The 27,910-nt window shown below is 54.9% G+C and overlaps 2 protein-coding genes and 1 non-coding gene across 6 annotated transcripts; 1 reads left to right on the top strand and 2 right to left on the bottom strand.

Annotated features, from left to right (window-relative positions):
• Positions 1 to 1,473: 1,473 nt before the first annotated feature.
• On the bottom strand, positions 1,474 to 21,813 carry PALD1 (phosphatase domain containing paladin 1). 4 transcript variants are annotated; one of them, XM_033065904.1, is made up of 20 exons: positions 21,743 to 21,813; positions 14,571 to 14,773; positions 14,342 to 14,444; positions 14,016 to 14,195; positions 13,783 to 13,938; positions 13,536 to 13,696; positions 13,341 to 13,416; positions 12,618 to 12,766; positions 12,436 to 12,532; positions 12,224 to 12,328; positions 9,795 to 9,890; positions 9,487 to 9,621; positions 8,341 to 8,457; positions 8,078 to 8,257; positions 7,407 to 7,604; positions 7,004 to 7,144; positions 6,325 to 6,396; positions 6,026 to 6,166; positions 3,632 to 3,787; positions 1,474 to 1,810 (listed from the first exon to the last, which is right to left on the bottom strand). In XM_033065904.1, exons 2-20 carry the CDS (start codon positions 14,756 to 14,758, stop codon positions 1,661 to 1,663), a joined length of 2,601 nt encoding a protein of 866 aa, XP_032921795.1. In that variant the 5' UTR covers positions 14,759 to 14,773; positions 21,743 to 21,813; the 3' UTR covers positions 1,474 to 1,660. The 4 variants fall into 4 exon arrangements, with proteins under 4 accessions (XP_032921795.1, XP_032921797.1, XP_032921796.1 ...); XM_033065906.1 differs by having other exon boundaries at positions 14,571 to 14,768; positions 21,743 to 21,805; XM_033065905.2 differs by lacking the exon at positions 21,743 to 21,813 and adding an exon at positions 20,800 to 20,920.
• Positions 21,814 to 24,177: 2,364 nt separating this feature from the next.
• EIF4EBP2 (eukaryotic translation initiation factor 4E binding protein 2) lies at positions 24,178 to 27,514 on the bottom strand. Its single transcript, XM_033065951.1, has 3 exons — positions 27,354 to 27,514; positions 26,530 to 26,706; positions 24,178 to 26,447 (listed from the first exon to the last, which is right to left on the bottom strand). Exons 1-3 carry the CDS (start codon positions 27,490 to 27,492, stop codon positions 26,416 to 26,418), a joined length of 348 nt encoding a protein of 115 aa, XP_032921842.1. The 5' UTR covers positions 27,493 to 27,514; the 3' UTR covers positions 24,178 to 26,415.
• Positions 27,515 to 27,627: 113 nt separating this feature from the next.
• TRNAE-UUC lies at positions 27,628 to 27,699 on the top strand. Its single transcript has one exon. It is a non-coding gene; the product is annotated as a tRNA-Glu (tRNA).
• The last annotated feature ends 211 nt before the right edge of the window (positions 27,700 to 27,910 follow it).

Raw genomic sequence — 27,910 nt, 5'->3', positions numbered from 1 at the left:
TATGTAATATGGACTCAAAAATTATTCTATATTTTAGATATGATACATAGCCCCTTGTTTGCTTTGTCTCTGGCTGAATCCTTTCAGAACTGCCAATCCTTTTCCCTCAGAGCAGAAAATCCAGGCCATTCAGAGCCAGGTTTTAACTTCTCATCTAAGAGAGGGATCTGGGTTTCTGCCTCCCCAGCCTGGGGAAAAGAAGGAATAAACACAGCACGGTTGATTTTTCACATTCAAACGCATTCCCATCTCCCAGGATTTTTTCATTTTCCCAGGCAATTGCTGCAGCCCTGCTTTGGAAATCTCTTGTTAGGATGGTGGGAAAGGAGAAAGGAGCCTTTGAGCCCCTCGGACCAGGTGATGCAAAGCTCCAGCCTTCATTACCAAGATTAAAAGAGGCTGGGGTTTCCTAAGCAATTAAAAACTCTGCCTAATTAAGACAGGGCTAATAGGCAGGACTTCCAAGGAGAAGGGGATGGATTTGCAGCAAAGGGGCCTGCAGGTAATTGCTTCAGTAAGGCAGAATAAATGGGGATGTGAGGATAGAGAGGATGTGCTCTGTTAAAAATTAAAATAAGAGGGGAAAAAAAGAGGAAAAATAGCATGATCAGGCTCTTGAAATCACTCAATCAACTCTCTGACTGCATCAGCAGCAATTTATCCAAACACTGCAACACTCAGCAAGGGGCAAAACATTCAGGCAGGTATTTCTGCCTGAAAAAAGAAAAAAAAATTAAAAAGCACACTCCAAATGTGTAGCTAAGCCAAAAAAAAGAAAACTAGGGACCCCTTGGGACCTGGGTCTGTCACAGCCAAGGCTGAAGAAAAAGCAGTGCTTTGCTATTTTAAAACCTTGTTTTTCTTTCCAGCCTCCACCTTTGAATTTCTGCCACCTCCCGCCACTGGCAGCGGATGAAAGCTCCCACTTTTGTGCCTCCCATCCCATTCTCTCCTCCCTCCAAGAGACTTCCCTCTCACCCCACTGTGAGGCCAGGGGGCACTGGGACCCCTCATTTATATCATCTCCTTAGGATTAACTTCATTTTTTCACTCTTTCCTTAAAAAACAAGGCATTAATTTTGCTTTTACGCCTTTGCTGAGCAGCTCAGCCCCCTCAGCACCACCCTGGCACTCAGTTTGGTCAGGAGAGAAGTGGGACCCCAAAACTGGGTACCACAGCTGCCACTCCCCCAGCTGCACCCACGACTAAAAAGAGTTGGGAAGAACCAACAAATATGCCCAAGCCTTAAAAATACCCAGGTTTGAAGTGACTGGGGTTTCTCTGAGTCCTAATTCTGGTTGCGAGTGTTTATGGCTCCATATATACACGGAGCAATAAATATATAACCATATATACATGTGTATATAGACATGGACATTTGTGTGTTTATGCACATTAACACACCTCTGTGTGTATAAATAGATAAATTTGTCCCAGTGCTGCACTGCCTCAGGGAGAAAGCGAGGAAGGTCTCGATTTTTAATTTACAATCTTTTTTATTGCGGCCAAAAGAACCCCAGAAATCCTCCCATCCTAAGGCAGCTTTGAGGCTCACCCCTCCCTCCCCACACCCTCAGATTCGGGGAAAACAGTCTTTTTGTTTGTTTTTTTGCTCTTCCCCACCCCAGAGAAAGCAGCAGGGGTCACCCCATGCTCGCCCTACACGAAGTCCCCGCGGAAGGGACGGGACGCGGCCCCCTGCGCCTGCCAGCGGCCCCGCAGCGTGCACAGGGCTTTGCCCTCCAGGCTCTCCAGCTCCGGGAACCCCAGCTGGTTCAGCACCTCGTAGACCCCAGCCACTGCTGCCACCTGGAAACAGAGGGAGAAGGGACACTGAATTCCCCTCCCACCCCGGGGATGCTTTTGCCACCTCCAGGGTGAAGATCCCCGGCATCCCCCCCATCCTGGTACCACCCCCTTCAGCTCCCCCAGCCTGTCCCCAGCCCCAGTTTATCCACTTTCTAAGCCTCTTCCTTGCTCTAGGGTCAGCCATCACAGGGTTTGTTGGCTTTGGCACCCTCCTGATAAAAAGCTACAATGGTGCCTTGTTTTTGCTAAAAACGCGGGGATTATGCAGCGGGAAGGGGCGCCCCAGGGGTCAAAGGCTCCTTGTATCCACAGGTTGGGTGTTTTTCCCTCCCCTCCAGCAGACAGAGGGGAGTTAGGAAGGTAGGGATGTAAACCCCATGTATGGGAAATGTGGCATTAAAAGGGGCAGCAACTTTTGGGGCCACACTCCAAAGACACAGCGCCAAAAGAAGGATGCTGCATTAAAAGATGCTCCAGCAAACCCAGGGAGAGATGTAAATCCATGCACTGGAAACACAGCCCCAAAAGGTGCTGTTCTAAAACGTGCAGCCCCAAAAGGTGCTGCTTTAAAAAGTGCAGCCCCAAAAAGTGCAGCACTAAAGGCTGCAGCCCCAAAAAGCGCCGCGTTCAAAACTGCTGCATTCAGCCTCACGCCTCCCGCATCCAGCCAAGAGCAAACATCCCAAATCTCCCAAAAAAAAGCTGGTGCAGCCCCTGCGGCGGCCGCCGGGCAATGCAAACAGCGGCATAACCGGGATGCCAGGGCGGGGCGGGCACCGGCGGCTCCAGCTCCGCCCTTTCATCTCCCGCCCGGCGGATCAAAGATGCCAATAGGAATTAGCAGAGCCGGTGGAGGCAAGCGAAGGGATGAGGGTTTTTCCCACAACAGCAAACCGGGGAAGCGGGGGAGAAAAACTCTCTGCGTGATAATAGAAGTAAAAGTCGAAAATGACAAAATAAATAAAAAGACAAGTGAAATTATCGAGTACGTCAATAGAACGAATGCGATAAAATCACAAAAATTAAGATTGAAAAGAATAAGGTGCAGTCGTGAAATAATAAAAATTTAAATAAATACAAATCATGTAAATGCAATAATAATAATAATAATAATAATAACAATAATAATAGTGTTATCAAAATTGCCATATCCGCAGCTTCCCCTTCTCCCTCCCAACTCTCCTTTCATGCAGAAGAACCCCCCAGGCACCAGCACACACACGCCTGTGCCCCCCACACCACTTGTACCACCTCCAAAGTCCCTTTTCCAGGGAAATTTACAGCCCCCCTAAAATTCCCATTCAAATCAATGTATCCCAAATAAATCCAGTGCCTGCATCCCCCGTGAGCAAGAAATATGGGTAATTTAGGGTCTCTTACTCAGCCTTCCCCCATTCCATAAGGATCATTTAGGGTCTCCCACTGGCCCCCCATTCCATTTTTCCAGCTGGTTCCCAATCCCCTTGGATATCCAATGCCACATCCCATCTTCCCAGACCTCCCATCCCCTGTGCCAGTTGTCCTGGCCAGGCAGGTTTGGCTGGTGGCCCCCCAGCCCCAGATGCTGCAATCTCAACAAAAACCCTGGGAAAAGAGCAGGTTTGGGGTGGGACAGCTCCCCATCCATGTGGTGGGATGCCATCCATCTCCAGTGGCTTTCCATGAGAGCCACCAACCCAGGAAGCAAAAGGAGCACAGACAACACCCCAACAAGCCCAGAAAATAGATACGAGTTAAGGATGGGTGCCTGCTTCCCAGGAAATTCCTGTATTCCCATGGAAACACGAGGCTGAGCCAAATAGCAGCCAGGGAAAGCCTCACCTCACGCATCCAGAGGCTGAAGGGCCTCTGCCAGGAGTCCTTCTTCTCCAGGTGCAGGTAGGAGTTGAAGAGGATGAGGAAGATGTAGCGCTCCAGGTACTGCAGGCTCCTCAGCTGCAGCATCCGCGTCTCCCGCTCATCCTTGCTCGACTTTCCCTGGAAGGAACATCAGCCTGGCTGAGGCACCTGTGCTGGGAGAGCATCCCAGGGGAGCTCCTGCATCCCACCCTCAGCCACAGCCCTGGGAGAAGCTGTGGGAAAGGCATGGGAAGAGGGAGGAACACTGTGGGGACAAAAATGAGCGCGTCCATCCAGCCCGCTCCTGCCAGGGTCTCATTTCCTTGTGGTGTCCAAGGGGTTACAACATTCCCAGAGCTCAAAAATAACTAAACGTGGGGGGCAGGAGCAGGAATAGACAGCCACGTGCAAACTGTACCCAAACCATGAGTTCTGGACTGTAAAACACTTCCCCCAGGTAAAACATCTCCCTGGAAGGTGTTCCCACCTGGATTCAGTCTCTGTTTCCAGAGGAAGAGAAGCTCTGTGGTTGGACATCACATCTCCCAGTACTAATTTATATATATATATTAAAAACATATATTTTACATGTTTTATATATATATCTTTTATATGTTTTATATATACTATAACGTTCATGCATTCACTATATATATTTGTTGCTTTATTAGATACCGTATGTAGTTATACAGTAATTTTTATTAGTATTATTATTGCCATTATTTTAAGCCCTGTATGCTGCTCTTTCTAGGAATTAATAAGTGCTAATAAATCAGAGCCCTGATCCCACAGTCTATCCCAAAAAGCAGCAATTCCTCACTCCAGCTCTCCCCATGGGAAAAGGTGTCTCCAATGTGTGCCAGTATTTGTAGAGACCAAATCCTATTAGCCTGTTATTTATCCTGGTACTGTATTACCCTATTTATTTTTCATTCTCTTATCCTATTATTTACCATGTTTTATATTATCCTATTTATTTCTTATCCTGTTATTTATTGTTTTATTCTATTATTTCTTTTTCTTCTGCTACTTATCATTTTATTCCATTATCCCATTTAATTTTCTTCTATTATCTCATTATTTACCTCTTATATATCCTATCACTTATCTTTTATCCCATTATTTATATTTTCCTACATTTTCCTATTTTTTCCTCCCAGCTAGGGGTGGGAAGAGGTTGGAACAAACCAAACCAAGTCCTCAAAACACCTTTTCCTTCCCTTCTGTTTGCCCTAACCCTGACAAGCATCTCCCAGCAGGCTCCCAAAACCCCAACAATTCCCACCATTCTCTTCTCCAAGCTGCCCATCACTGAGGTAAAAACAAAAAATAATTTTAAATGAAAGCATTTGCTCAGGGCCAAGCCAAATCAGACGGGATGGATGGAGCAGGAAAGAGGGAAGTACAAGCTCTGGTGACAAGAGGCTCTTCCTTGAGCAGAGGGAGTGGATGAATCCCTTCCCACTAGGATGCCAACCTGGAAATGGGATACAGCCCAGGATCACCCCTGTGCTAGTCCTGACAGCCAGGTAGGTGAAAATCCCCACGTGGCCACATCCCCATAGTGAAGAAGGGAAAGCCAAAATTAAATTACTTATCCCAAATAAAAATAAATAAATAAAAATTTATGTGACTATAAATTCTTCAATAATTAATAATTGCTACATGATCTCTAGAGGTTTTCTCTCCCAGCTCCCCAAAAAATGCAGAGGATCTCAGGAACCAGGAGGCAAATCCCCAGGAAGCTGCAGATGTTCCTGGGTGACTGAACGTTTTGGTTTTTCTTCCCTCCATTAATCACTGGGCGGCCGTTAATTGAAAACACGGATCAATGGCAGCTGGAGCGAGAGCTGAAGTCAGGAATTGCCCGTGGGATGTGGCACAAACCATCCCAGGAGTAACATCAGGCCCAATGATACAGCTGCACAGGTTTAAAACATCCCAAATCTGATGAAAATAATCCTTGCTGCTTCTTCAGCTCCAGAGGCTCCCAGGTAAAGCAGGGCTGTGGACCTGCTTTGGACAAGTCCCAGGGGCGGCTCCCCTTCCCAAATCTGCTTCCCAAACTCTGAGGAGCTGGAGGAGCCTTTGGGGCTGGCAGCAGAGCGGGACAGACCAGTCCTGCCCTCTGCCGGCTGCTCCTCACGGGATGGAGATGAAGGGATGCAGGAGGAGAGGAATGCTGGATGGGATGTTGGGTGCAGGACAGCGAGGGACAGGCAGGATCTGAGGCAGCCTTGGTGACCGTGACAAGAGCCTCGGCACCTCTCTGGTGACACACCAGAGAGCTTCAGCCCAAGAAACGACCCAGCTTGGGCAGGGCTGGTCCCAGAGCCCGGCTGCCCCTCTGGAATTGCCATGGGAAGAGGGGCTCACCTGGCGGTAGGTGCAGATGATGATTTCCCGCAGGTGGTAGTGCATGGGGGTCATGGTCTCACTGACCGTGTCCAGGGCCATGTCCACCTCCTTCTTCATCCGGTGACCGTCAGGCAGGAGCTGCACCACCTTCATCACCACCTGCAGCACGGGCAGGAGCAGCAGGGCTTCACCAGGAGCCTCCCTGCCTCATCCCACTGCCCAGGAGAGGATCCACCCCCTCCAAACAAGCAGCTTAAGGTAGCAGAGGGAGAGCCCTGAAACCTCTTCAGGACCCACCCTGAAACCCCAGGACTCACCTCGAACTCCCCCTTGGTGTACTTGGCATCAGGCACACTCACGATTTCCTCCTCGCTCATCTCAGGGATGCCCTGGGGTGGCCAGAGGGGACTGGGTCATTATGGGCTAGGCAAAAATGCAGAGCCTGTGCCCAGCCCACCAGGACCCTCAGCATCCCCTACCCTGCCTCTGCCAGGCACAGAACATGAAAATTTTACCCCTGTCCATATGTTTGGACAGACAGAGGACAGTTCCAGGCACTGGCTTAGGCTGCCCAGAGAATCTGTGGCTGCCCCTGGATCTCTGGAAGTGTCCAAGACCAGGCTGGACGGGGCTTGCAGCCACCTGAGATAGTGGAAGTTGTCCCTGCCCACAGCAGAGGAGTGGAATGAGATAGGCTTTAAGGCTCCTTCCAACCCAAACCATTCCACAACTCCGTGATCTCCCCTGCCCTTAACCCTTCATCCTGGGGTGGGAGCTCTCAGGATGAAGGGTAAATGCTCACCAGGGATTCACCCAGACTTCTGGAGCTCACTGGGAGTTAGGCACAGCAAATGACAACACACAGATGTCCACCCCCACCCTGGCCCTGCCCACACTCCTTTCAGCCCTCTGGCTGTGACATGACACAATCACCATGGGCTCTCCAGAGCCTCCCCAGGAGCCCCACCAGGGGTTGATGCAGCCCCCTGTACTCACATTGAAGTGCCAGAGGGTGAGGACAGCGATGACCATGGCTGTGGTGGTCCTGCCCCGGCCACTGCAGCAGTTGAAGACGAAGGCTGCCCGCGAGTCCTCGGCCAGGGCACTCTTCATGGCCTCCAGCAGCCGGTCAAAGTCCTGCCAGGATGAACCCAGTGGGTTTTTAAAGATGCAGGACATCCTCACCTCGGGGTTCCCTTTGTCCTACAGGCTCCAGGTTGAAATCCCTGTTTCCTTGCTGCCAGATCCATCCTTGCCCACCTGAAGGCACACAGCCCCTGCATGCAGCATCTCCTGGGGATCCTCCCCTGCCCTGGCAAGCACCCACCAGCACTGAGCACCCAAGTGACATTTCAGCCTCAGGGACAGAGGCAGCAGCACCATGCACTCCCTGGGGTACCTGCTCCTTGGGAGCACAGAAGTCAGGGATGGGGATGCGGCGGTAGGTGAGTCCCTGGCAGGAATTCTTCTGCTGGCTGAAGATCTCCTGCGTGGTCAAGCAGCTCTTGAACATCTTCATCTGCTTCTCTGCCTCCAGGTACACCTCCAGCCACTTCTGGCACTTCTGCAGGTCCCCCTTCAGGGCAGCCTCCAGTTTCTGCAGAGGATGGAGAAACCCTCACTGTAACACCCACTCCTCCTAATTTTTGCAGGGTTTTAATCAATGTTTTTACATGCAGGCGAACACCCCAAACCCCACACCACGTTCTGGTCACCAGTTCTGCCCAGGTCCCTCTGTGCTTTGATGGGAGCCCCAGGAGCATCAATTCCCACCATGCCAGGCAGCTCCTCCATGCAGCCATGCTGCTGCTGGCAGCCAAACTCCTCCACCGCCTGTCTCCCTTGGAAATCCAGCTGGGAACATCCACTCCCCTTTCCCCAGATGCCTTTTACCCTTGCTCTCAAGGCATGTTATAAATTCTTCCAGGGTAGATCTCTGCTTTGCTCCCTTGCTCCCAAAGGAAAACAAAACCAGCAGTGCCAAAGGGTGAGGAACTATCACAGCCTGTGGAAATCACCCATGAGGGTTCCTGGGAACCTCCACAGCATCCAGCATGTCCCAGAGCTCACCTCCAGCTGCTGGGGCGAGGCAGCAGGCACAGGGATCAGCTCCTCCAGGAGCCCAGGCTCCCGCAGCGTGTAGATCTGCTCGTTCCCTTCCAGGACCGCTTCCTCCCGCAGGTTGATCCAGACAATGCGGGAGTGCTTCCTCTTGGCATCCGTCAGGTACCGCAGGACGCTGCCCAGGGTCTGAGGAAAGGGTGGGCAAGGGTGATGGCAGGGCTGGGAGCCCCGTGTGGGGTCCCTGCCCGATGTGGGATCGTGTCCCTCACCTTGGAGCTGGGCTGTGCCGTCCCGTAGATGGGCATTTTGGGCACTCTTCGGAAGTTGGCCACGCTCATCTCCTTGGCAGTGCTCAGCACATCCGGGCAGAAGCGCTCATCTGCCACCTGGAACAGAGTGGTGTCCAAGCAAGGGCTGCCCCTTCCCACCCCCAGGTTTGCAGCACTCCACAACCCATGGACCCTGCTCAGGGCAAGCCCCCAGACCTTTCCAACAGCAGCATCCAGGGCTCAAAGCCTGGGCTACTTTTCCAAGGTGGGACAGGCTCTTCTTGCAGCACAAGGCACCAACAGCCCCGGCGCCCTTCATCCAACCCAGAAAGCATGGAGGTGCTGCCCAGGATGGATGGGCAGACATCCAGGTGGATGCTTGTCCTAGGTTACAATGTAAAGATGTGCCCAAAAGTGTGTATTCTATCACCATCTGCTGAAAACAGGTGGGGCAATGATTCTTATCTCTGTGGGAGATATCCTCTGCTAATGGTCCATCTGTTAAAAACCAGATGGGGAAATGTTCTTTATCTTTTCACAACCCATGCTTCCTCCAGAAGATATCTTCTGTTAATGGGCCATTGAGTCCCAGTGCATGACAGATAAAATTACATCATCCCATTGGGAGATGCTCCAGCCAGAGGGAGGAGCCAAACATGTCCTACCTGGATAAAAACTGAGATTTGGAACACCAAAGCAGCCTTTACCCACTGGTTTCTAGAGGACAAGGGCTACCAGACCTTTTTACAGGATCACTCCTTCAAGAAGACCACTTCATCTGGAATGCTACTACCACCCTAACTAGCAGGATGTCAGGTTGTATTCTGACTCTGACAGTGGTTTTTCTTTTGTACTATTGCATGTATTTTAATTTTCTCTTTTTTTCTATTAAATTGCATTTCTGACTTGGAGTCTCTCACTAATTTTGCAATGCTCCAGACACATCCATGTGCACAGGCATCTCTGGCCACACATTTATCCTCACCTGGGTGGCGTTGGGATCTTAAAACCATCTAGTCCCACCCTAACTGAGAGTGCCAGCAGAACCAAGACCCAAGACCCCAGGACAGCAGGGAAACTCTCAGCTTCTCCCACCCCTCCACGCCTCTGTGAAGGTGCCCCTCCCACCCCTGCATGCTCACTCACCAGCACTCGTGTGCCCTTGGTGACGAGCTCAGCGGTGACGGTGAGCTCCGAGCAGTTCATGTCCGCCTGCAGCCGGTACAGCTCGGGGTGCCGGCACATCCACCTGCTGAAGCTGAGGGCAAAGCCCAGGGGGTACTGCCGGCGGGGGGACGCACCATCAGCCTGGGCTCTGCTCCCCCTGCCCGCCACCCCACCGAGAAAACCTGCTTGGAAAACTCCAGCGGGGAAGCCCCTGCCCGCCCGCCGCACAACGGAGCCGACAAAAGAGGGCAGGGAAGGTGGTTTTGGGTTGTTCTGGCGGTTTTTACCTGCTCGTGAAGGTAGTAGTTGAAAGCAATCAAGTAGAAATAGCGTTCGAGGCTCTGCAGGGTCCTCTGGAGGAAATACTCTTTGGTGCTGCTCCCCTGGAAGCAAAGGACAGGGAATCTGTGATGCTCAGTGCTGCAGCCCCCAGCAGACCAGGAGGCTTGGAAAAAGCCCTACAGACACTTTGGATATATTATTTTATTTTTTTTTAATGAAGCATTTCCACTTTCCCATATTAAATGATGCTCAAAGGCATCAATTCACATTTCAGCTCAAAACAACAGCTTCCCCTCAGCACAAGGACACATTGGGAGCAGTTCCAACCAGTCCATGCCATCACACGGACACAGCTGGGAGATTCAAACCCAAGGGGATGGGTCTGGAAAATGCAAGGTCCTGCCCCCATTCCAGCCATCTCTATGGCCTTTGGATTAAATGCTCAGGCAGTGGCATCCCTGGGGAGAGAGGGCCCCTGTGCCAGCCACACACCCTGCAACATCCATCATTTCCAAGTGTCTCCCTTTCCATGTCCAGAAGCATCCTGATGCCTTTGTTTCCATCAAGCTCTCCTCCTCTTTTATCATCACCTCCACAATCCAGGCATATTTTCCACCACAACTATCCCCTCTCAGGGAGGAAACTCAAACCCTCGGCATTTTCTGTAATTCAGAAACCTCAGGGCGGAGGGTTTGTACCTATGAGTATCCCATCCAACAAATTAACCTGGCACCCACAAACATCCCCAGAGAACCTGCTGGAACCCACTTCCCAGGCTAGGATGGAAAACCCTCTAAGACAGAGCTGTGTCCGGGGTCAGCTCGGCGAGGAGGGTTTGCTCATCCCTGACATTACATGGCTGACTCATGAATATTTACTTGTTCTCCACAAGAGAAATCCGGCCTGCAGTCATTTATCAAGAGGAAAGGCAGTGGGATTTGCTCTGGAAATGCACAACAAAGCCTGTGGGGATGGAGCCGTGCCAGGTTTGCCGGCAGCACCGACAGCAGAGCAGTGCTGCTTCCCCAGCACTTGGGTTCCTGCAATAAAATCCATCCCAGCACTTCACCCAAGGCAAAACTCCTAACATCCCCCTTAAACAGGCATGGGTGGAAAGGGGAATTATCTGCTCATGTTTCAGTTGTGGAAAGCCAGGTACTGTGGGAGTCTGGCTGCTCAGCATCCCACACCAGGATTCACCTGCACCTCCATCACTTGAAAGTCTCCATTTCTGCCTCCCAAACCCAGGCAGAAACACACAGACATAATTCCTCCATGCCCAGAAAAGCCCCTCCTGCCCCCAAAACCAACCAGCTCACCCAATCCACTCCACTCCAACACAAAGAAGTCCAGCCTGGATTTCCAATGACTGAGCTTTCTCCCCTCTCCCCTCCACATCCTCCTTGTGCCCACAGCACATTTTCCTGGCCCCTTGCCACTGTTTAAACCTGCTCTTGCTCCACAAAGATTTCAAATAAACACTCCTTGAGGCTTATTTACAGCAGTCCCCCAGCCATTCGTTTTCCAGGAGTCCAGGATGACACAGAGCAGCTTTCCCCAGCAGGGAAAAGTCAGGGAAAGGCTTCAAGGCAACGGGAAAATCCCCTGTCCCACACCCAACCTTCCCCTGCTATGCAAGAGGACCTCCCTGCACCTGAGCAGCATCAAATTCACCCAAAAAAGGGGAACATGAAATCTGGGATTTGCTACTAAACGTCAAAAAAGTCACAGTAAATGCCTTTTTTTCCCATTACTTAATCATTTTCATGTGTTTTTTTTTGCCACAGGGCACCTGGTTTGAGATCACCCTTCACAACCAGCTCTGGTACTTCCACTCCACATTCAACATCTAAATGGGAAAATTAATCTCCAAACAAACTGAGACCAGGGCAGCACTTCCACCTGAGCATCCAACCTCCTTCCATCACCTGGTGAGGAGCCCCCTTTTTGGGCAGGGAAGACCACAGCTTTCCAGCATGAAAAACCACCCTGATGGCTCCTCAAAACAACAGAAAAAGCCATAAATCAACAACTAGAAAAGCCTGACCTTGGGTGACTGCATTTGCAATGATCTCTCCCAGCTCCCAAGGACTTTTACCATCCAGGCTGATATCGATTTTCCAATTTTAGAGCTGATGAAATCAGGGCACAGGATATTATTTGCCCCCAGGGTCATCCAGCAGAAGCAGTAGCAAAGCCCAAACCAGTCTGTTTTTCCCCCAACCCCAGCCTGCTCCATTTTACACCTTTTAAAACAACTGGGGGAGAAAAAAAGAGACACTGCACAACCTTCCAGGTTTCGTGTTGCTGGGAAATCTCCAGCTCACAGGAAGCTTTGGGTTTCCAGAATTTACATTCTTCTCATCCCAGTGCAAAAACAGCTCCATAAATTTGCCGGTGCTGACAGCTCGCATCCAAGCAATCCTCTAATTACCTGGATCTGATAATCCTCTCCAATTCCTTCCAGTTTCTTCTTGTACTCGTAGATGGCTTCCTTCATGTCGTGCATCTCCGAGCAGGAGGCAATGGCACCGTCCACCTCGGGAGGAACAAGCAGGAAATTGCTCCGTAAGCCTCGAATCTGGGGGGAAACTCCGTCCCTCCCTCCCAGCCGCCCTGCTGGAGGGTTCACCAGCACCCCCTTACCTCCTCCACTATCTGCTGGCCTTTGGGGACCATCTCCATGAAGGTCTGGATGACCCGGAGCCTGTCCCTAGGAGAGGTCTTAGGCAAGTGGGGGAAGCTGCGGTGGGAGAAGGAGGGAATCAAACCAGCCCCAGGGGGAATGTGCATCCCCCCAGTCCCGCTCTGGAGGCTGCTCCACTTACTCAGGCTTCTGGGCAGCTCCTCGGTGGTGATGGAGGACCAGGGTGCCCATGGCCATGGCCAGGTTGGTCCTGCCCACGCCGGTCTGGCAGCCGAAGAGCAGCGCGGGCGGGGGTCTGCCGGGGTCCCGCAGCAGCAGGCTGGGGCTCTCCTAGGAGGGAGGGACACAGGGATGGATGGATGCACGGATGGATGCATGGAGACCCCAGTGGCTTCCAGGAGAGCCCCATCAGTGGCTGGGATGGAGGTGATGTCCCTGCCCACGCATGGAGGGGTGGGTGGCATCATCTCCCTTTTGCTCAGGGGATGGGGTGGATGGAGCAGGACAGGACAATGAGTGGGCCACCCACTGCATTTCTCTGCCCAGAGCCCTCTCCACCCACCAGCCTGCCCACCCCACTGGAGATGTTCCCACCACTTATCACCAACCCAGTGAGATTTCATCTTCCAGAATCCTTTGCACCAAAGGCAGATCATTCCTGCCAAAGCCACTTAGGGAAGAGCTGCCTGGAGGTGGAAATTTCTACCGAGGGGTAGGGATGAACTGCTTCTCCAACAGCATCCTACATCAAGGGGAGTGGGATCTGCAGGCACAGGCATCCTCTAACAGGCAGAGTTCAGGAAAACCAGAAGATGCTCTCAGGAAGTCGCAGCCTCCGACACAACACAGGAGTAAATCCCACCCCGAGGAGGCCCCACGGATCAGGTGCTTTCCCTCAGCTCACCCTGAGGAAGCGGATGAAAGCGTCAAACTGCTCCTCCAAAGGGGCTCCCTCGGCGGGCAGGGGCAGCCGGTGGTACCTGCAGGATGGGAACAGCCCTCGTTAGGATGGCACCACGGAGGGGCTTCACTCCCACCACCACAGCAGCTCAAGGGGTGCCAGGGATGAGGAGGATGAGGAGGAGGAGGAGGGAAGGACCTGTAGGAGGGCTGGAGGAAGACAGGCCTGCGGTAGACCTCGTCGGTGACCTGGATGTCCTCGTCACACTGCACCCGCACGGCGTGGGGCTCGTCCCGCAGCCGCTCGATGTCGTTGTACACGTAGTAGACGCTCTCGCTCAGCTGCGCGAAGTCGCGGATCTGCGGGAGACGGGAAAGGCCCCGTCACAGCCCCTCCGCTCGCTGCTCACCCAGAGGGATGTGCTCCCCTTCCCGTCCCAGCTCACCTCCTTGCGGATGGCCAGCTCCAGGCTCTCCGCCCGCACGCCCCGCTGCAGGTTCTCGTGGAGGTTCTCCTTGTCCCGGGGCGTGTAGGACACAAAGTCCCCCTCCAGCCGCAGGAAGACCACGGGCTCCTCACGGACACAGAAGAAGACACATTCCTGCAAATAGCGTGGGAGAGGATGTCTAAAAGCTCTCCTGGCTTTTTCCCACCCCAATTCCCCACCCTCCCACCAACCTTGTGGCCTTCCCTCTGCAGCTTCTGCAGGACGAGCTTGAAGCCGTTGAGGCTGGGCTGCCCCATCCCGAACACGGCGTAGCCTCCTTTGGCCTGCCGGAAATTGGGAGCGCCGCAGCTGCCAGTAGTGTTCAAAACATCTAATTTTCCATATACATCCCTGACCATGAAGTATTTCCCCTGCAAAACACCAGAAGAGAGAGGGTGGGATTTGAGCAAGGGGGGAATTCAACACAGCTGAGTGGATTTTTCCAAAAAACCGCTGAGGTCCCCAAAGCCCAGGCTGAAATGAGCTGGGTGATGAAATCGGTGGCAGAGATGCTCACCTGCACCAGGTAGTGCTCCAGCGTGGCCTCAGAAATGCGTCCCACTGTGTAGTTGGCCTTCAGCAGGTCATCGTGGATCTGGAACTCCTCCCTGCAGTTGTACCTGCAACAGCCACACACAGGTGGGTAAAGGAAAGAAATAATGGCATGGGTCAAGATTGGAACAAACCCCAACACTGAGAGAAGAGGGTGGAGAAACCCAGAACTTTGGAGGCTGCCCAGGACTTACGTGATGACCACGGGCGCCACTTTGTTGGTGATGATGGACTTGGCCTTGCTGTTGTGGAGCCCCAGGGTCTGGAAGGAGTGGATGCTGAGGGAGTGCTGGTCCTCCATGCTGCCGTCTCCTGGCGCCCGGCTCTCCAGAGGGGATGCCGAGACCGCCTGCTGTGCCGCGCTGGCCGTGGTACCCATCATCCGTGGGCAGCTGTGCTGGGATGGGCAGGCAGCAGGGAGGAAAGGGGAAACAAAACAAAACAACAACGACAACAAAAAAAAAAAAAAAAAAAAAAAAAAAAAAAAAGAAAAAGAAAAAGGGAAGAGGAATTTATTTTTCAGCCACTCCTCATTTAGGACGGGAAAATCCCAGGCAGGCGCTGGGCAACCCCCTGCTGACAGCTGGCCAGGGAAAGAATGCTAAGCCAGCCCTTTCCCTCCACAAAAGGCTTTCTTCCTGCCTGCCATGCAGCTTGCTCCATGGGGAGGTGAAAGTAAGGCTGAGGAGGGAGCAGGGGGGAAATAAAGGGCAGAATGCTGGATCCTGTCCCTAAAAATCTGCTGAGTCAGCACATGGCACTGCACAGCCTGAGCCTCATCCCCTGCTTTCCCAGCACCCACAAACCACTCCGGAGTCCCTCCCCACACGGAAAACTCCTGAACAGAGAGCACATGTTCCTGGATATTTGGTAATTGCGGGTGTAGGAGCACGCCTGGAGCAGGTCTGTGTGTGCCAGTCTGGAAGCTGCCTTTGGAGCAGCTGGAGAGAGCACCCAGGGCAGGCAGGGACCCCAAAAGCTGCCCCTGCTTGGTCCTCAGGGAGCTCATCCCTGAACGAGGATGGAATCAAAAGGGGCAGGCCTGGCGGCGGCCAGGAGCATCCCGCCACACTCCAGCGGGCTGGGACAATGAGCCGACTGTCTGCGCCAGCCAGGGCCGGATCCTGGCTTCCCAGCGAAGACAGAGATGGCAAAAGGGGAGCCTGGAAAAGACAAAAAAACTCTGCCCACTCCTAACGAGATGGTCTCCAGTTAAACCTCCTTTGTGCCACATGGGAATAACCCTGGCAGCATGACGGTACCTGCTCCAAATAGCGCTGGGAATACCGGGAATGGCTTTAAGCCAGCCCTGCAAATCCTTCTGCAGCTGCTCCTGCTGCCTTACAGACAGCACAGCATCAATCCTTACTACAATCCCAAGCGAATGTGATGCCCCCCAGCAGCTGCAAATGCTTGGAATGGGGGGAAAAGCCTGCAGAAAATGTGCTATTTGTAGACGACCGTGGCCAGGCACACATTTTCCCCTCCTCCCCATCTTCTTCCTTCCCTGCTCCGGGAAAACTTGTTGCTCTACTGTGAATTTTCTGCATCATTAGGCAGCCTGGTTTCTTTTACACACAAGAGCAGGGGGGTGGGGGGGGGAAACAAAAACAGCTGTTTCAGGCCAGTGTCGTTTCTCCAAGTCCCCTTGAGTGTTTCTTTCACATAAACAGTGTAAGGGCAAAAAAAAAGAAAAAAAAAATAGGGAGGTTTTGAGTGTTTCAGAGCAAGCACTCGTGGCTTTGGAGAGCTCAGGCAGCAAGCAGGAATGGGGCATCCAGCCAGGATGCTTTTTTTCCCTAATCTTCTCAGAATGGGTGCTGGATCAATCCCTCTGGGTTTGCTCCAGCCATCCCCATGTTGGAGAATGGAGATTCCACCCCCCAGTTTTGAGGCAGGCAGGTTCTGCATTTCCTTTGTCTTTTCTCCCCTCCCTACAGACACCCATCTTCACCCTAAAACCCCCAGGGATATTTTCTTTTCCCGACAAACCGCACCAAGAAATAACAGGCATAAAAGACGCCGGGCAGATTTGGAAATTGTCTTTCAAACCACAAAATGAATGGAGAGAGGAAATCACATCTCAGCTTCTTCCCTCACTCCCTGCTTAGGTTGGGCAGGCAAAACCAAGCAAGAAAAGTACCGAAATTACCCAGAGTGGGTGCTCAGGGAAGCCATGGGAACTGCTCTAAAAAGCCACGGGAAGAGGGAAGTGCTGGTATTATCCATGTGGGAGCTATTTACTGGTATTGCTGCATCTGATGGGAGCAGGAAGATTTTTATCCCCTCCCAAGTCCACACTCTGCAAGCTGGGACACAAACTGGGATGAGTAGGGAAACAAAACCCTACCCTAGGAAAACAGATTAAATGATCTTGGCAGAAAACTTCCCCAAATACTGCTAGTGACTGCAAAGGGAAGAGATGCCATGAAGTCACCATCACAGGCCAGGCGAGGAAAGCAGGAGCCCAGGGCCCAGCCTGGCCAGGACCAGCCCACCAAAGGGCTCTGGATTAGCCCAAATATTCTTTTCCCCATCACTGGCCACAGATAGCAAACACCATGAGAAGTTCCTGCACCAGAACAGGACACCCAGAGAAGCTGTCAATGCCTCAGCCCTCAAAGTGTTCAAGGCTGGATGGAGCTTGGAGCAGCTTGGTCTAGTGGAAGGTGTCCCTGCTCATGGCAGGGGGCTGGAATGGGATGATGTCTAAGGTCCTTCCCATCCCAAACCACTCTGGGATTCTACAGTTCCAGTTTAGGAGGCTGGAAAGCAAGCCACACAGATTTTATGATGGCATTAGCCATCAGCTGGGGTGGCTTGGTTTTGAGCACCCCTTGCCTTTCACCACACAGTATTTGGGGGGTTCCTTCCTAGGAGAGGGAGGATGCAGAGACAACATCCCCCTGCACAGAATCCTGTCTGCACCTTGTCCCTCTTTTTCAGGGACAAACTCCAGAAATATTTAGCTGGCCGCTCATCCTTTCACAGACCCCAAAGCCAAGCCTGAGATCAATCGTGGCCAAGGTTCCTGAACAAAGAGCCCATTTTCTCCCCAGTTGCCAAAGGAACCCACACCCTGCATGAGGCATCCCACCAAACAAACCGGCAGTGTTCCTCTCCAGGTGTTTCGCCTCAATTCAAAGCACTGCCGATTAATTATTCCTGCTGCCTAATGAGAAAGCGGAGCCTCCGGGTGGGCAAGGCAGAAATGCTTCCCTTCCCCTCCAGACCCTGTTCCAAAACATCCAGCTGTGCCAAGCCTGGACAGGGAATGCCAGCAGAGCCACCGGGAGCATCCCAAGAATTCCACTTGAGCATCCCCACAGATCCCGTGTGGATTCCGCGGCCTCTCCCACAGAAGTCACGATGCTGTAGCAGTGCTCAGCCCTCCACCTTCCCACCTCTCCTCTCCCCCTGCAGCCAGCACAGGGGTTATTCCCACACCCGGGGACCTGGCGAGGACTCAAAGCTGGAGCAAACAATGGACTAAATATAGTGGGAGGCGGCCGGGCTGCAGCTGCAGGATGCATCTGCCCCGGCCACCGTGCTGAGGAGGAAGCGTGCACTTGCCTGGCCGCCTCATTGTCAGCAGGAAATAAATCAAATAAATCTCCTTCCGTGCATCCTCAAGATATTTTATAGTTTTTAAAGCTCTTCTAAATGAAAAGCAAAGCCCTCTGGGGAGAAGCGGCAGCAATGGCAGGATCCTCCTAAATGCATCCATCCTTCCTCGGTGTGGGGCAGCCCCCGTGGCTTTTCAGCATGGAGTCGGCATGGATGCATCCTCGAGGGAGCCAGGGGCACCCCCGGAGCAGTGCTGAGCCAAGCAGGGAGGCAGGAAACACGGCAGGCCAGCAGGAAGCTCCGGGGCAGCCGGAGGGGCATCACCAGAGCCCGGAGGAAGCGCTGGAGCTGAGCCCCCGCCCCGGTGTGCTCTTTAACCCTCTTCTCCAAAAAAAACAGTGAAAATTAATCAACACACAAACATCTTCTCTGGGACAGCCTGCCTGTGCCGGGAGATATCCCAGAGCAAAAGCTGCGTAGGAACCGGGCTCCCGTTGCTCCAGGTGATACAGGAAGGAAGTGGCCCGGCTTCTTAAAAACACACAATAAAACAAAAAATAAAGGTGAGAAATAACACATTAAGCTGTGGATGATTTGGAACGTGTTGTCCACCCACTGAGCTGTGAGGGTAAAATAAGGCAAAGAACCAAAATGCCTCAAATCCACATAAAAGGCCCTGGAAAGGTAACTTTGCAGCAGCCAGTTCTGCTTTTACAAGCCTTGACTGATTTATTAATATCTTTAAAGGAGCGAAAGCAACTGCCCTCCATCCTCACGAGCTCCTCGGAGAGATGCTGGTGACAGCCAAAAACATAGCTAAATAAGCAGCATTTCCTAGAAAGTCCAGAGGTATTTCCCAATCAGGCTGGGATTGGTGCTGCCGATCCCCCCACCAGCATCTGCCGAGCATCACAGGGAAGCACCGGTGGGATGCCTGCCCTCAGATCCAAGCAGGAGTATCCAGAGTAATGAGGATCAGGCATTACACACCCCCTCCCCAACATGCTCCTGTCTTTTGGCAGAAGAGCAAGTGCCACATCCCCATCCTCCATGTGACCAACTTGCCTTTAGTTACTTCATTTAAAACTCCTCACCCTGAAGCCAGGGAAAGGTGTTTGAGACAGGGAACGGAGGAGAAAAGAAGTCACCCCAAAAATGGGGATGCCAGTCTGCTCCCCACCATGAGGAAGATGCTAGTATCTGTTGGGAATGGTATCCAGGCTGCAGCCCTTCTTCACAAACCTGGCTTGCATTATTAATCAGCGTTTTTAACCTGCCTTGGGAGCAATTACGTTCCTGGAAGTGTTGGATGGGGCTTGGAGCAACCTGGACTGATGGAAGGCATCCCTGCCCATGGCAGGGGATGGAATGAAATGAGTTTTAAGGTCCCTTCCAAACCATTCAGTGACTCCAGGGTTTTGCAAAGAGCCCACCTGTAACTGCTACCTCACACCCCTCAAATTCCAAGGCCCGCTGGCAGGTTCCCTGACACATCCCACCCAAAAAGAACAAAGAGTGTTGCTCTTTGGCCAGGCAGGAGATGCTTGGGCCTCTTGCTGTTGAGGTGAGGGGTTTTATCAATGAGCAGCAAAGGAAAGAGGAACAAAGCCCTGACTCGGAAGCACCAGCGCTGCTGTTGTGCCGCCACCTCGCTGCCCGTGGTTTCAAGGTCTGTGAGCATGCTCGCCTGAAGGGTTCCCTTTCAGTAGCACAAAGCAAAAAAACAAAATAAAAAGCCGTAAAAGATGAAGATAAAGGCTGGGGGCATCTCCAAAGAGACCAGCGACCTGTGGGCAAAGCTTTTGTCCCACTCCAAGCAGTTCCCAGCCTGCCAGGAAGCACCAGAGCCCCACACCCAACCCAGATCTGCCAAGCTGCTCCCCGCCGGAGGTTCTGCCGTGTGACCCCGCTCCGGATGCCAGGGGCGAGCAGGGTGTCCCCAAGGCTGGGGAACTCGGGTTGGCCCCCCCAGCATCACCCCCTGCTCGCAGGGCCGGGATGGCCAGCGCCACGCAGAGCCGGCCGGGGTGTTTTGGGAAGGCGAGGGCTATGATTTTGTGCTATTCATAGCTAACCACGGCTCCCCTCCCAACGGGGGGAAGGCTGCCGGAGCAGCGGGACGGCTCCTTTTACACGGGGCCGCTTTTCCACGCGGGGAAGCGCTGCAGACCACACCTTTCCCAGGACAAGCAGCACCTTATGCACGCCAGCACCGTGGTTTGGGATGCAGAAAGACTCGGAGCTCTTGGATCTCCTCTCCCCTACCCTGCTCTCTTAAATAAAGCAAAAATCAAGCAAACCCCGGGGGAGTTTTGCTCACAACAGAGACCTGCCCGTTATTTTTAGGCTCCGTGCAAAGACATAAATCACTTCCTGCCTTCCAGGAAGGAAATGTCCCACCACCGCTGCCTGTCTGCCTCCTCCTCAGGCAATGCCTGCCTGCCCCCAGCCCAGCCACCCCAAAACTGGCTGTTTTCCCCCTCCCGGGGAGAAAAACAACCTGAGCACAGCTCGGGATGTGAGGGGTGCCATGGCCAGGGAAGACGAGGGGGTGCTCGCTCCCCCAGCACTAAGAGGATGCACCGGGAAAAGGGCAGGAAAGCAGGTCCACAAAAGTCCGGCAGCCATCGGAAACGCAGCCTGGATGAGGTTGCTGGAAGTTTTCAGCCCCGAGGAGCCGGGCAGGAGCTCAGCCTTGCTCCTAGGACATCCTGTCCGGCAGCGAGGGTCCCGCACGGGGGGTGGGAGCCCACGGGGCTCAGCGCCATCCCCCGCACGTGTCAGCGGGAAACGCATCCCGGGCTTCCCGCTCCTCCCGTGCTCCCCGAACGGGAGCTGCCCAGCCAAACCCCACACCTCGGCTACATCTGCTCCTCTTCCTCCTCCATCTTCATCCTCCAGCCATGCCGCACCTCCCCGCTTCCAGAGCCTGCTCCCCAGGCGGCTTTTGGGGTGCAAGGGAGGCACAGCCAAGAGACGCAGATCCCAAAACTCACTCTGGGGAACTCCAGCGGCAGCAGGCACAGCCGGCACCGGCTGAGAGCCGTGCTGGGCTCCCAGCCCGGTGGGGCTGGCTTCCAGGCCAAAAGAGGGAGAGAAAAGTCCCTTTTAAATAGGAAACCCAACTGGAAGGCAGGAGAGGTGGGAGGATGCAGTCCGCGGGGTGCATGCTGGGCCTCAAAACTAGCGATCCATCTATTTTCCAGAGGTTTGAAGCGCAGAGTTGGCTCCGGATAAACCCGCCTCGCCACGGCTGGGGCACCTCATGGCCACGCTGTGGGGTCCGTGCTCCAGGGGCAAAACAAACCTTCCCCCCATTGTCCCTCCTGCCCTGGCTTGGGGGGACACACCCCCGCCCAAGAAGCCCCCCGGGTGCCCATCCCAAACCCCCCCGGAGGGTGGGGGGCACCCTCGAGAGATGCTCCTGCCCCCTCCATCCCTTCCCACCCCATGGGGCCGAGAAAAGAACCCCCACTACCCCCGGGGAGGGGATGAGAGGGGCAGCCGGTCCCGGGGGGCGGATGCGCGGTCCGGAGATCGGGTAATGCCCTGCCCGGGATGGCGGGGGGATTCCGGGGATCGGGTAATGCCCTGCCCGGGATGGCGGGGGGATTCCGGGGATCGGGTAATGCCCTGCCTGGGATGGCGGGGGGATTCCCGGGACCGGGGATGGGGCGCGGAGTGGGGCAGGATGCCCGGTCCCGGGGGCTGGAGCGGGGAGAACACCCATTCCCGGGGGTCGGGAGGAGAATGCCCGGCTCAGAGAGAGGGATGCCCGGTCTCGGCGGGGATACGGTACCTGGGGCGCTCCGGGCTCAGCTCCCGCGCCGGGCCGGCCGCGCCGTCGGGCGCCCCATGGGGGCGGCGGGAGCGGTGGCGGGAGCGCAGCCCCGCGGCCGCGCCGACCGCCGGCGCCTCGGCGGGGGAGGGACCGGGGCGGGCACCGGGACGGGGCCGAGGGGCGTCCGGGACCGCCCCCGGTTCCGGGACACGCCCCCTGCACCGCCCCCTGCGCCCCCGGGACACCCGGCACGCAGCACCCCAGCCCGCAGCATCCCCCAAACACAGCCACTGTGCCCCCAGGGACCCCTGACACGCAGCCCCCATCTCTCGGAGACCCCCAGCGTCCACCAGGCTGATCCTTCCGTCATGTCCCGGTGACAGACCAGAGAGGGGTTGGGGCAGAGAGGGGACTGTCAGACGCCGCCACCCCAGCCAGGTTTGCAGTTTTGGGGGTATCGAGGCACTGCCGGCACCTCTCAAAGCCAAAAAAGTGCTTTTCCTTCCCAGCGTTGGGAGACAGGGATGTGTGTGATGGAAGCCCTATATCCCACCTAACCCTGCCCTCTGGCAGCTCAAAACCATTCCCCCTAGTCCTGGCACTCCATGCTCTTGTCCAAAATCCCTCTCCAGCTCTCTTGGAGCCCCTTTGGGCACTGAAAGGGGCTCTAAGGTCTCCCTGGAGCCTTCTCCACATGAACACCCCCTGCTCTCCCAGCCTGTCTCCATGGGAAACATCAGGGCAGCTCCAGCCCTCCAGGTCTCAGAGCCATCCTTCCTTGCCCAGGCCACTCAGACTCCAGGGAAATAAGGCTGCTGCCCACCTGGCTGCTTCCAGCACCCTACAGGCACCGTGGTGGGCTCTTGCCATGGCTCCACCAGCACCAGCAGGTCCAGCACCCAGCTCTGCTCATCACCTGCCTGGAGTCCATCACAGTACAGAGCGAATCCATCAGGAGACTTCAGGCTTCCCTCATTGCCTCATGGCAAAGATGCTAATTTAGCTAATCTGCAAAACCCCAATCCTTCCTTCCCCCACTCCATTTGGGTTAAAAGTGGGGCCCCCAGGTAGAACTCCAACCCCACCTCCCCCCAAGCCACCCCAGCATTACAGCCTTGCCCCCACCCAGCACCATCCAGGGCTGCTGTGCTGCTCCAAATCAGTGTTTACAGGACACCAGTAGGGCAAAGAAAAGGAGAAAAACGGCATTAACACGTTCACTGGCACTAGGAAGGAGGGCCAGGAATGTAAACGCAGCCCAGAGCTAGTCCGAAAATGGTAACAGCTGGAAAGAAGGGCTGGAAAGTTTGCTCGTCGGGATCTGAGATCCTAGCCAGGCTCCCAGCATCCAGCTCAGCCAAAATACCCTGCCCTCAGCTGCTCTGCCGCACTTAGAGTCCCACATTGAAAGTCTGGAACTTTTAAAATTGATTTTAATTCTCCATTTTAAGATCCCAAATCAGCATCTAGAAGCTCCTTAGTGAGGAGCACACCAAAACCCAGGGATACACACACTACAGAGGCTTTGGTAGCTGGGATTAATACATAAAAAAACACTCCAAAATTTGGGAGGGAACCAATTGCCATGGCCTTGCACGGGCAAAACCAGATCCAGGGAAAAGAAGCTCCCAAACGCCTCGTCAGCAATTTTTCTCATCGAGTTCCTCTCCGTACGTGCGCACGCTCCAAATTTCCCTGACACTGCAGAATTAAACTGCTGCAATGTGAGCAGAATCCACGGGAGGTCATGGCAGGACCACTCCGAGTGCAGCCAAACCAGGGTGCTCCAAGAGGCCCCCCAAGCCCTCGGAAATGCCCTCCCAGCTTCATCCCTGGGATCTGAATGCTTCGGGAATGTGATGTGCTGCTGTGGTATTTCACATCCCTCAAGGGATGCATTCCCAAGGGATGCTGGGGTTTGCTGAGGCACCCACAAAAAACTGGGGACACCCTCTGTAGCCAGAGGGAGGGGACAGACATTCCCTGGCTGCCCATCCCTCAGCACCCCAGGGGGGGAAAAGGCTTTTGCTGCTCAGACCCCTCCCCAATTTCAGTGAATTGTATAAAAGAGACTGACCTGGTTTAAAAAAACTTTAAAATATATTACGATCTGATACATTAACATGTTTTAATGGTGTCCTATTCCTGAAGGATTCCAGGCCAAGGCTGGTGGATACTTTCCACTAGACCAGGTTGCTCCAAGTCCCACCCAACCTGGCCTTGTGGATTTCCAGGGATGAGGCAGCCACTAGAGACAGGACAAACAATCAGTTTGTTTTCCTACGTGAAACTCAGGTTTCTCTGTGTGTGACATTTTGCAATTTAACCCTCAGCTGCTGGTTCAGGGTTTGACCCTTCCCTGCTCTCTGGGCACGACTCCCATGAGGGGAGCTTGCTCCAAAGGGAAAGGAAAATCCTCCCCACCCCCTGAATCACAGTCCAAATCACCTCGATTTAGAAGAACCAAAATCTTTATTGATCTCACTGTAACAGCAACCACTGGCGAGAGCTTTTCTCCTCCCAAACACCTGCTTGAAGAGACGGTAAAAAACAACAAATCCCAAAGGGAACCCCTGACTTGCAGAGGAACGCCCCGGCGAGGCCAGGCTCTACCTCCCTGCTCAGCCCCAAGCCCGCTTACAAGAGAACCGGAAGAAAATTGCTGGGATGGGGAACAGAGACATGAGGAGGATGGGAAAGGGGGCATTTTGAGGAAAAAAAAACAACAACAAAAAAAAAGGTTTCCCTCCGGCTCCTGTCCATTAAGTCACCTTGTCCTTGGATATGGTCTAATTATTTTTGGCTAGCAGAGCAGGTTTCCCAAAACGAGCAGCTGTGCTGAGGGCGCCAGGTCCCTGCATCCACGGTGGCCGTCCCCGCCCTGCCAAGGATGTCCTCGCCCCCTGCCCCCTCCCTCGATCCGAGGGCCTAACCGACCTCCTAGGATCTTTTGCTTCAAGGAAAATATATTTATCTATATATAATATATATATTTGTGTGTGTCTCATCACCACCCACCCACACGCATATACATATTGCTACTCGCACTCACTCACTCGTGCGCCTGCGGCGGCCGGGCTGCCGCACTCACCTCACCTCCCACACGAGGGAAAGGATGGGAAAGACAACCCCATTCCCTGGGGTTGTGCTTTTGCTTCTTCCTCCCCCACCCCCCAAAACGAGGGGGCAGCCCCCCCTCCTTGTGAGAAAAGCAGCTGGAAGATGGGAGCTCGCCACCAGCACCGCCCCGTGCCAAACACACCTAAGAGAAATAAATTACGGGATGGAAAGTGCACAAAGCCTGTGGGATGTCCCCCTCCCCTGCAAGGGTCCCCAGGGCTGGGTATCGAGGTGGGGGGCCGACCCCAGCGAGGGAGGGAGGGTGGGTGGAGCAGGCACTCAGGTGGGGGCTGGTAAAATGGCACTTGAGAAGGTTGTGGAGCTGGTGATGGGTCCCAACAGGCTGGAAAAAAGTCACAACTGGGGGGCTGGTGGGGTTGGGAGGGCACAGCCTGACACCACTGAGGCCTTGCCCTGCACTGCTCATCAGGGCAAGAGTCACATGGAAAGTGGAGGAAAAATAAATCCCATCTCCAGGGGAGGTTCAAGATGGCCATGCCAGGCTGGCAAAGGGGGAAGTTAATGTGGAAATGCTTTATCCACAATAGCGTGATCTGGCTGGGAGAAATCCCATCCTGGAAACTGAGCAGAGGATAGCATCGACGGCAGCACCCTGCGAGGAGAGCACCCCATCCCTGCGGTGTCTGGTGAGCCCCCACAGCCCCCAGGGACACCCAGTGATTCCTGAGACATCCAACGGTGCCAGAGGGATCTCCCCCCTGTAGGATTCACATTTGAAAGGGCTGGGGGTAAAAAAAAAAACCCAAGCACCACAAAGCACTTTCCCAGAGGCGCTCGGTCCCAGCCCAGAAAAAGTCGTTGGGGGTAAATGCCCCTTTTTAGTACCAAAAATAAAAGCAAGGTGATTTTATAATATATGGCTACATCCTGGCTGGTGGGTGGGGGACACAGCCCCTGGCTGGAGGGCCAAGATGGAAGAAATCCGGGTAGGAGAGATGTGGAGATGTTTTCTCACGCTGGCTGATTCCATCAGGGACCACATTGGACCCCTGGAGCACCGAAGGGAACGGGCTCCCAGCGCTGTCCTTCACTGGATGCCAACACACCCCAGGGAAACTCGAAAAATACCCTCCCCAGGGTGCAAGCAGGTGCATGATTTTAGCAGTGATGTTTCCCCCTCCTCCCGACAGGCTGCCCAAATTTTCCAGGAGAAGGGGGCAAAGGGGACGACACAGCTCCAGAACACCAAGCTGCTGGCAGTGGGAGGTTTGGGTAACAAGAGGGGAATTTTGAGGGGGGCACGAGGCAGCAGAGGAGGCAAAGGGATGTTTTAAAAAGGAGCCTGGTGGAGATCAGGCTGCTGGTAGGTGGAAGAGGAGGAATAGGGCCGGATCCAGAAGGGATGCTCCGTCTGGCACATGTTGGGACCAGTCACCCACAAAGGGGGAGAAGACAGAGCTGCGCTCCCCCCAGAAAAGAGGGGGAGGAGGAGGGCGGGGAGGGGACGCTGGTGGGGACCACTGCCACCTCCGCCTCGCCGGGACGGATCCTGCTAAGCCGAATGGGGGGTGCACAGGTCTGGGGAGTCGCTGCCTCTCCGTGGTTCCCGCTCAGATATCCATCTCGAACTGAGCATCGTCCCCTGGCAAGAGGCAAGGAGAGCAGTGTTAGGGGCGCCATGCTCCACCCCAAATCCCTCCTGTCCCGCCCCGGGGGTCCCTTACCCATGGATGGCTTGTTCTCCTGGTGGTTCAAGCTGTTGGCGTCCGCTTTGGGCTCCTCGCCGGCCTCGACGGGGCTGGTGACACCGGGAATATTGGGGAGGTGACAAGGCGGGGTCTTGGCCATGGGGGAGTTGCGGCGGTCCAGCAGGAACTTGCGGTCGTAGATGATCCGGGTGCCTGGGGGGGGGACGGGAGGAGAGTGGGGGAATCCGGTTCGGCAGCGCTTGTTTGCCGAAGGAGTTTCCCAGCGGGACGGGCCAAGGTTCTCCGCCAAAGATCGGCGGGGAGGGCTGGGGGGTGCGCGCCGCCGCTCTGCCCGCTCTTATCTGGGCACGACAGGCGATAATTCGGTGCTGGCCAAACACCCTGGCGGCAGCTGGGTCCCGCTGTCCCGCCGCAAACTCGTGGCAGGGGTGGGAGCGCGTCCCGGCGATGCCGATGGAAGTGGCACCCCGAAACACCACGTGTCCCTGTCCCCCGCACGGGGACCCGCCGTGACACGACCCCCGGGCCGGGGTAGTGCCGAAGCACCGAGTCCCCGGTGCTCGCGTCCCACCGGGAGCTCCCTGCCCGCCCGTCCCGGGATCCAGCTGCCGCCCCGCCGGGACCCTCCGCGCTCCCGGAAAAATAACAAACCCAACTCCACGCGTGTGCGCCGCGGGGAACGGGCGGCAGGCGCTACACATCCACCACACAGAGAGGGGATATAGGATATACAGGGATAGAGAGGGGTAGAGAGGGGTGTAGGTACGCCCGCGACACGCGGCGCTCGGGCTGGCCCGGGCGCGCTCCCCGGGAGGCCCCGGCGGGCGCGGCGCTTTTACCTCCCGGCGTGGTGGAGAAGAGCGTCCCGCCGGGGGTGGTGCAGTAGTCGGCGGGGAGCTGCGCGGCGTCGCTGAGGGTGACGGTGCGGGTGGGGATGGCCCGGCTCTGGCTGGGCTGGCGGCCGCCTGCGGACGACATGGCCCCCGCTCGGCGCCGCGCTTTGTCCCCGCCGAGCGGCGCGGGCGGAGCGGCCCCGCCCCGGCCCGGCCCGCCCCGCCCCGGGCCCGCCGCCGCCAGGGGGCAGGCGCGGCGCCGCGCAGCCCTGCCCGCGCCTCCCACGTGGTCTAGCGGTGAGGATTCCTGGTTTTCACCCAGGCGGCCCGGGTTCGACTCCCGGCGTGGGAAGTCTCGCTTTTTTCCTAGCGGTGGTGTTGTCCTGTTCCGTCCTGTCCGGGATTCTTTCGGTCGAAATGTTTTGGCTGGAGCGAGGTGGATAAAGCGGCCGGGAAAGGAATGCATCCACACATGCTAAACCAGTGTCAGGAAAATTAATCCACAAACTCCAGAGGTTTGTGTCCCAAAAGGAGACAGAGGGGTCTGTTTACTTTATTCAGAT

Source organism: Catharus ustulatus, chromosome 8 (genome assembly GCF_009819885.2).
Source record: "Catharus ustulatus isolate bCatUst1 chromosome 8, bCatUst1.pri.v2, whole genome shotgun sequence".
Classification (NCBI taxonomy): domain Eukaryota; kingdom Metazoa; phylum Chordata; class Aves; order Passeriformes; family Turdidae; genus Catharus; species Catharus ustulatus.
Note: the sequence above shows the minus strand (reverse complement) of the source record. Positions and strands in the feature narration are given on the sequence as shown.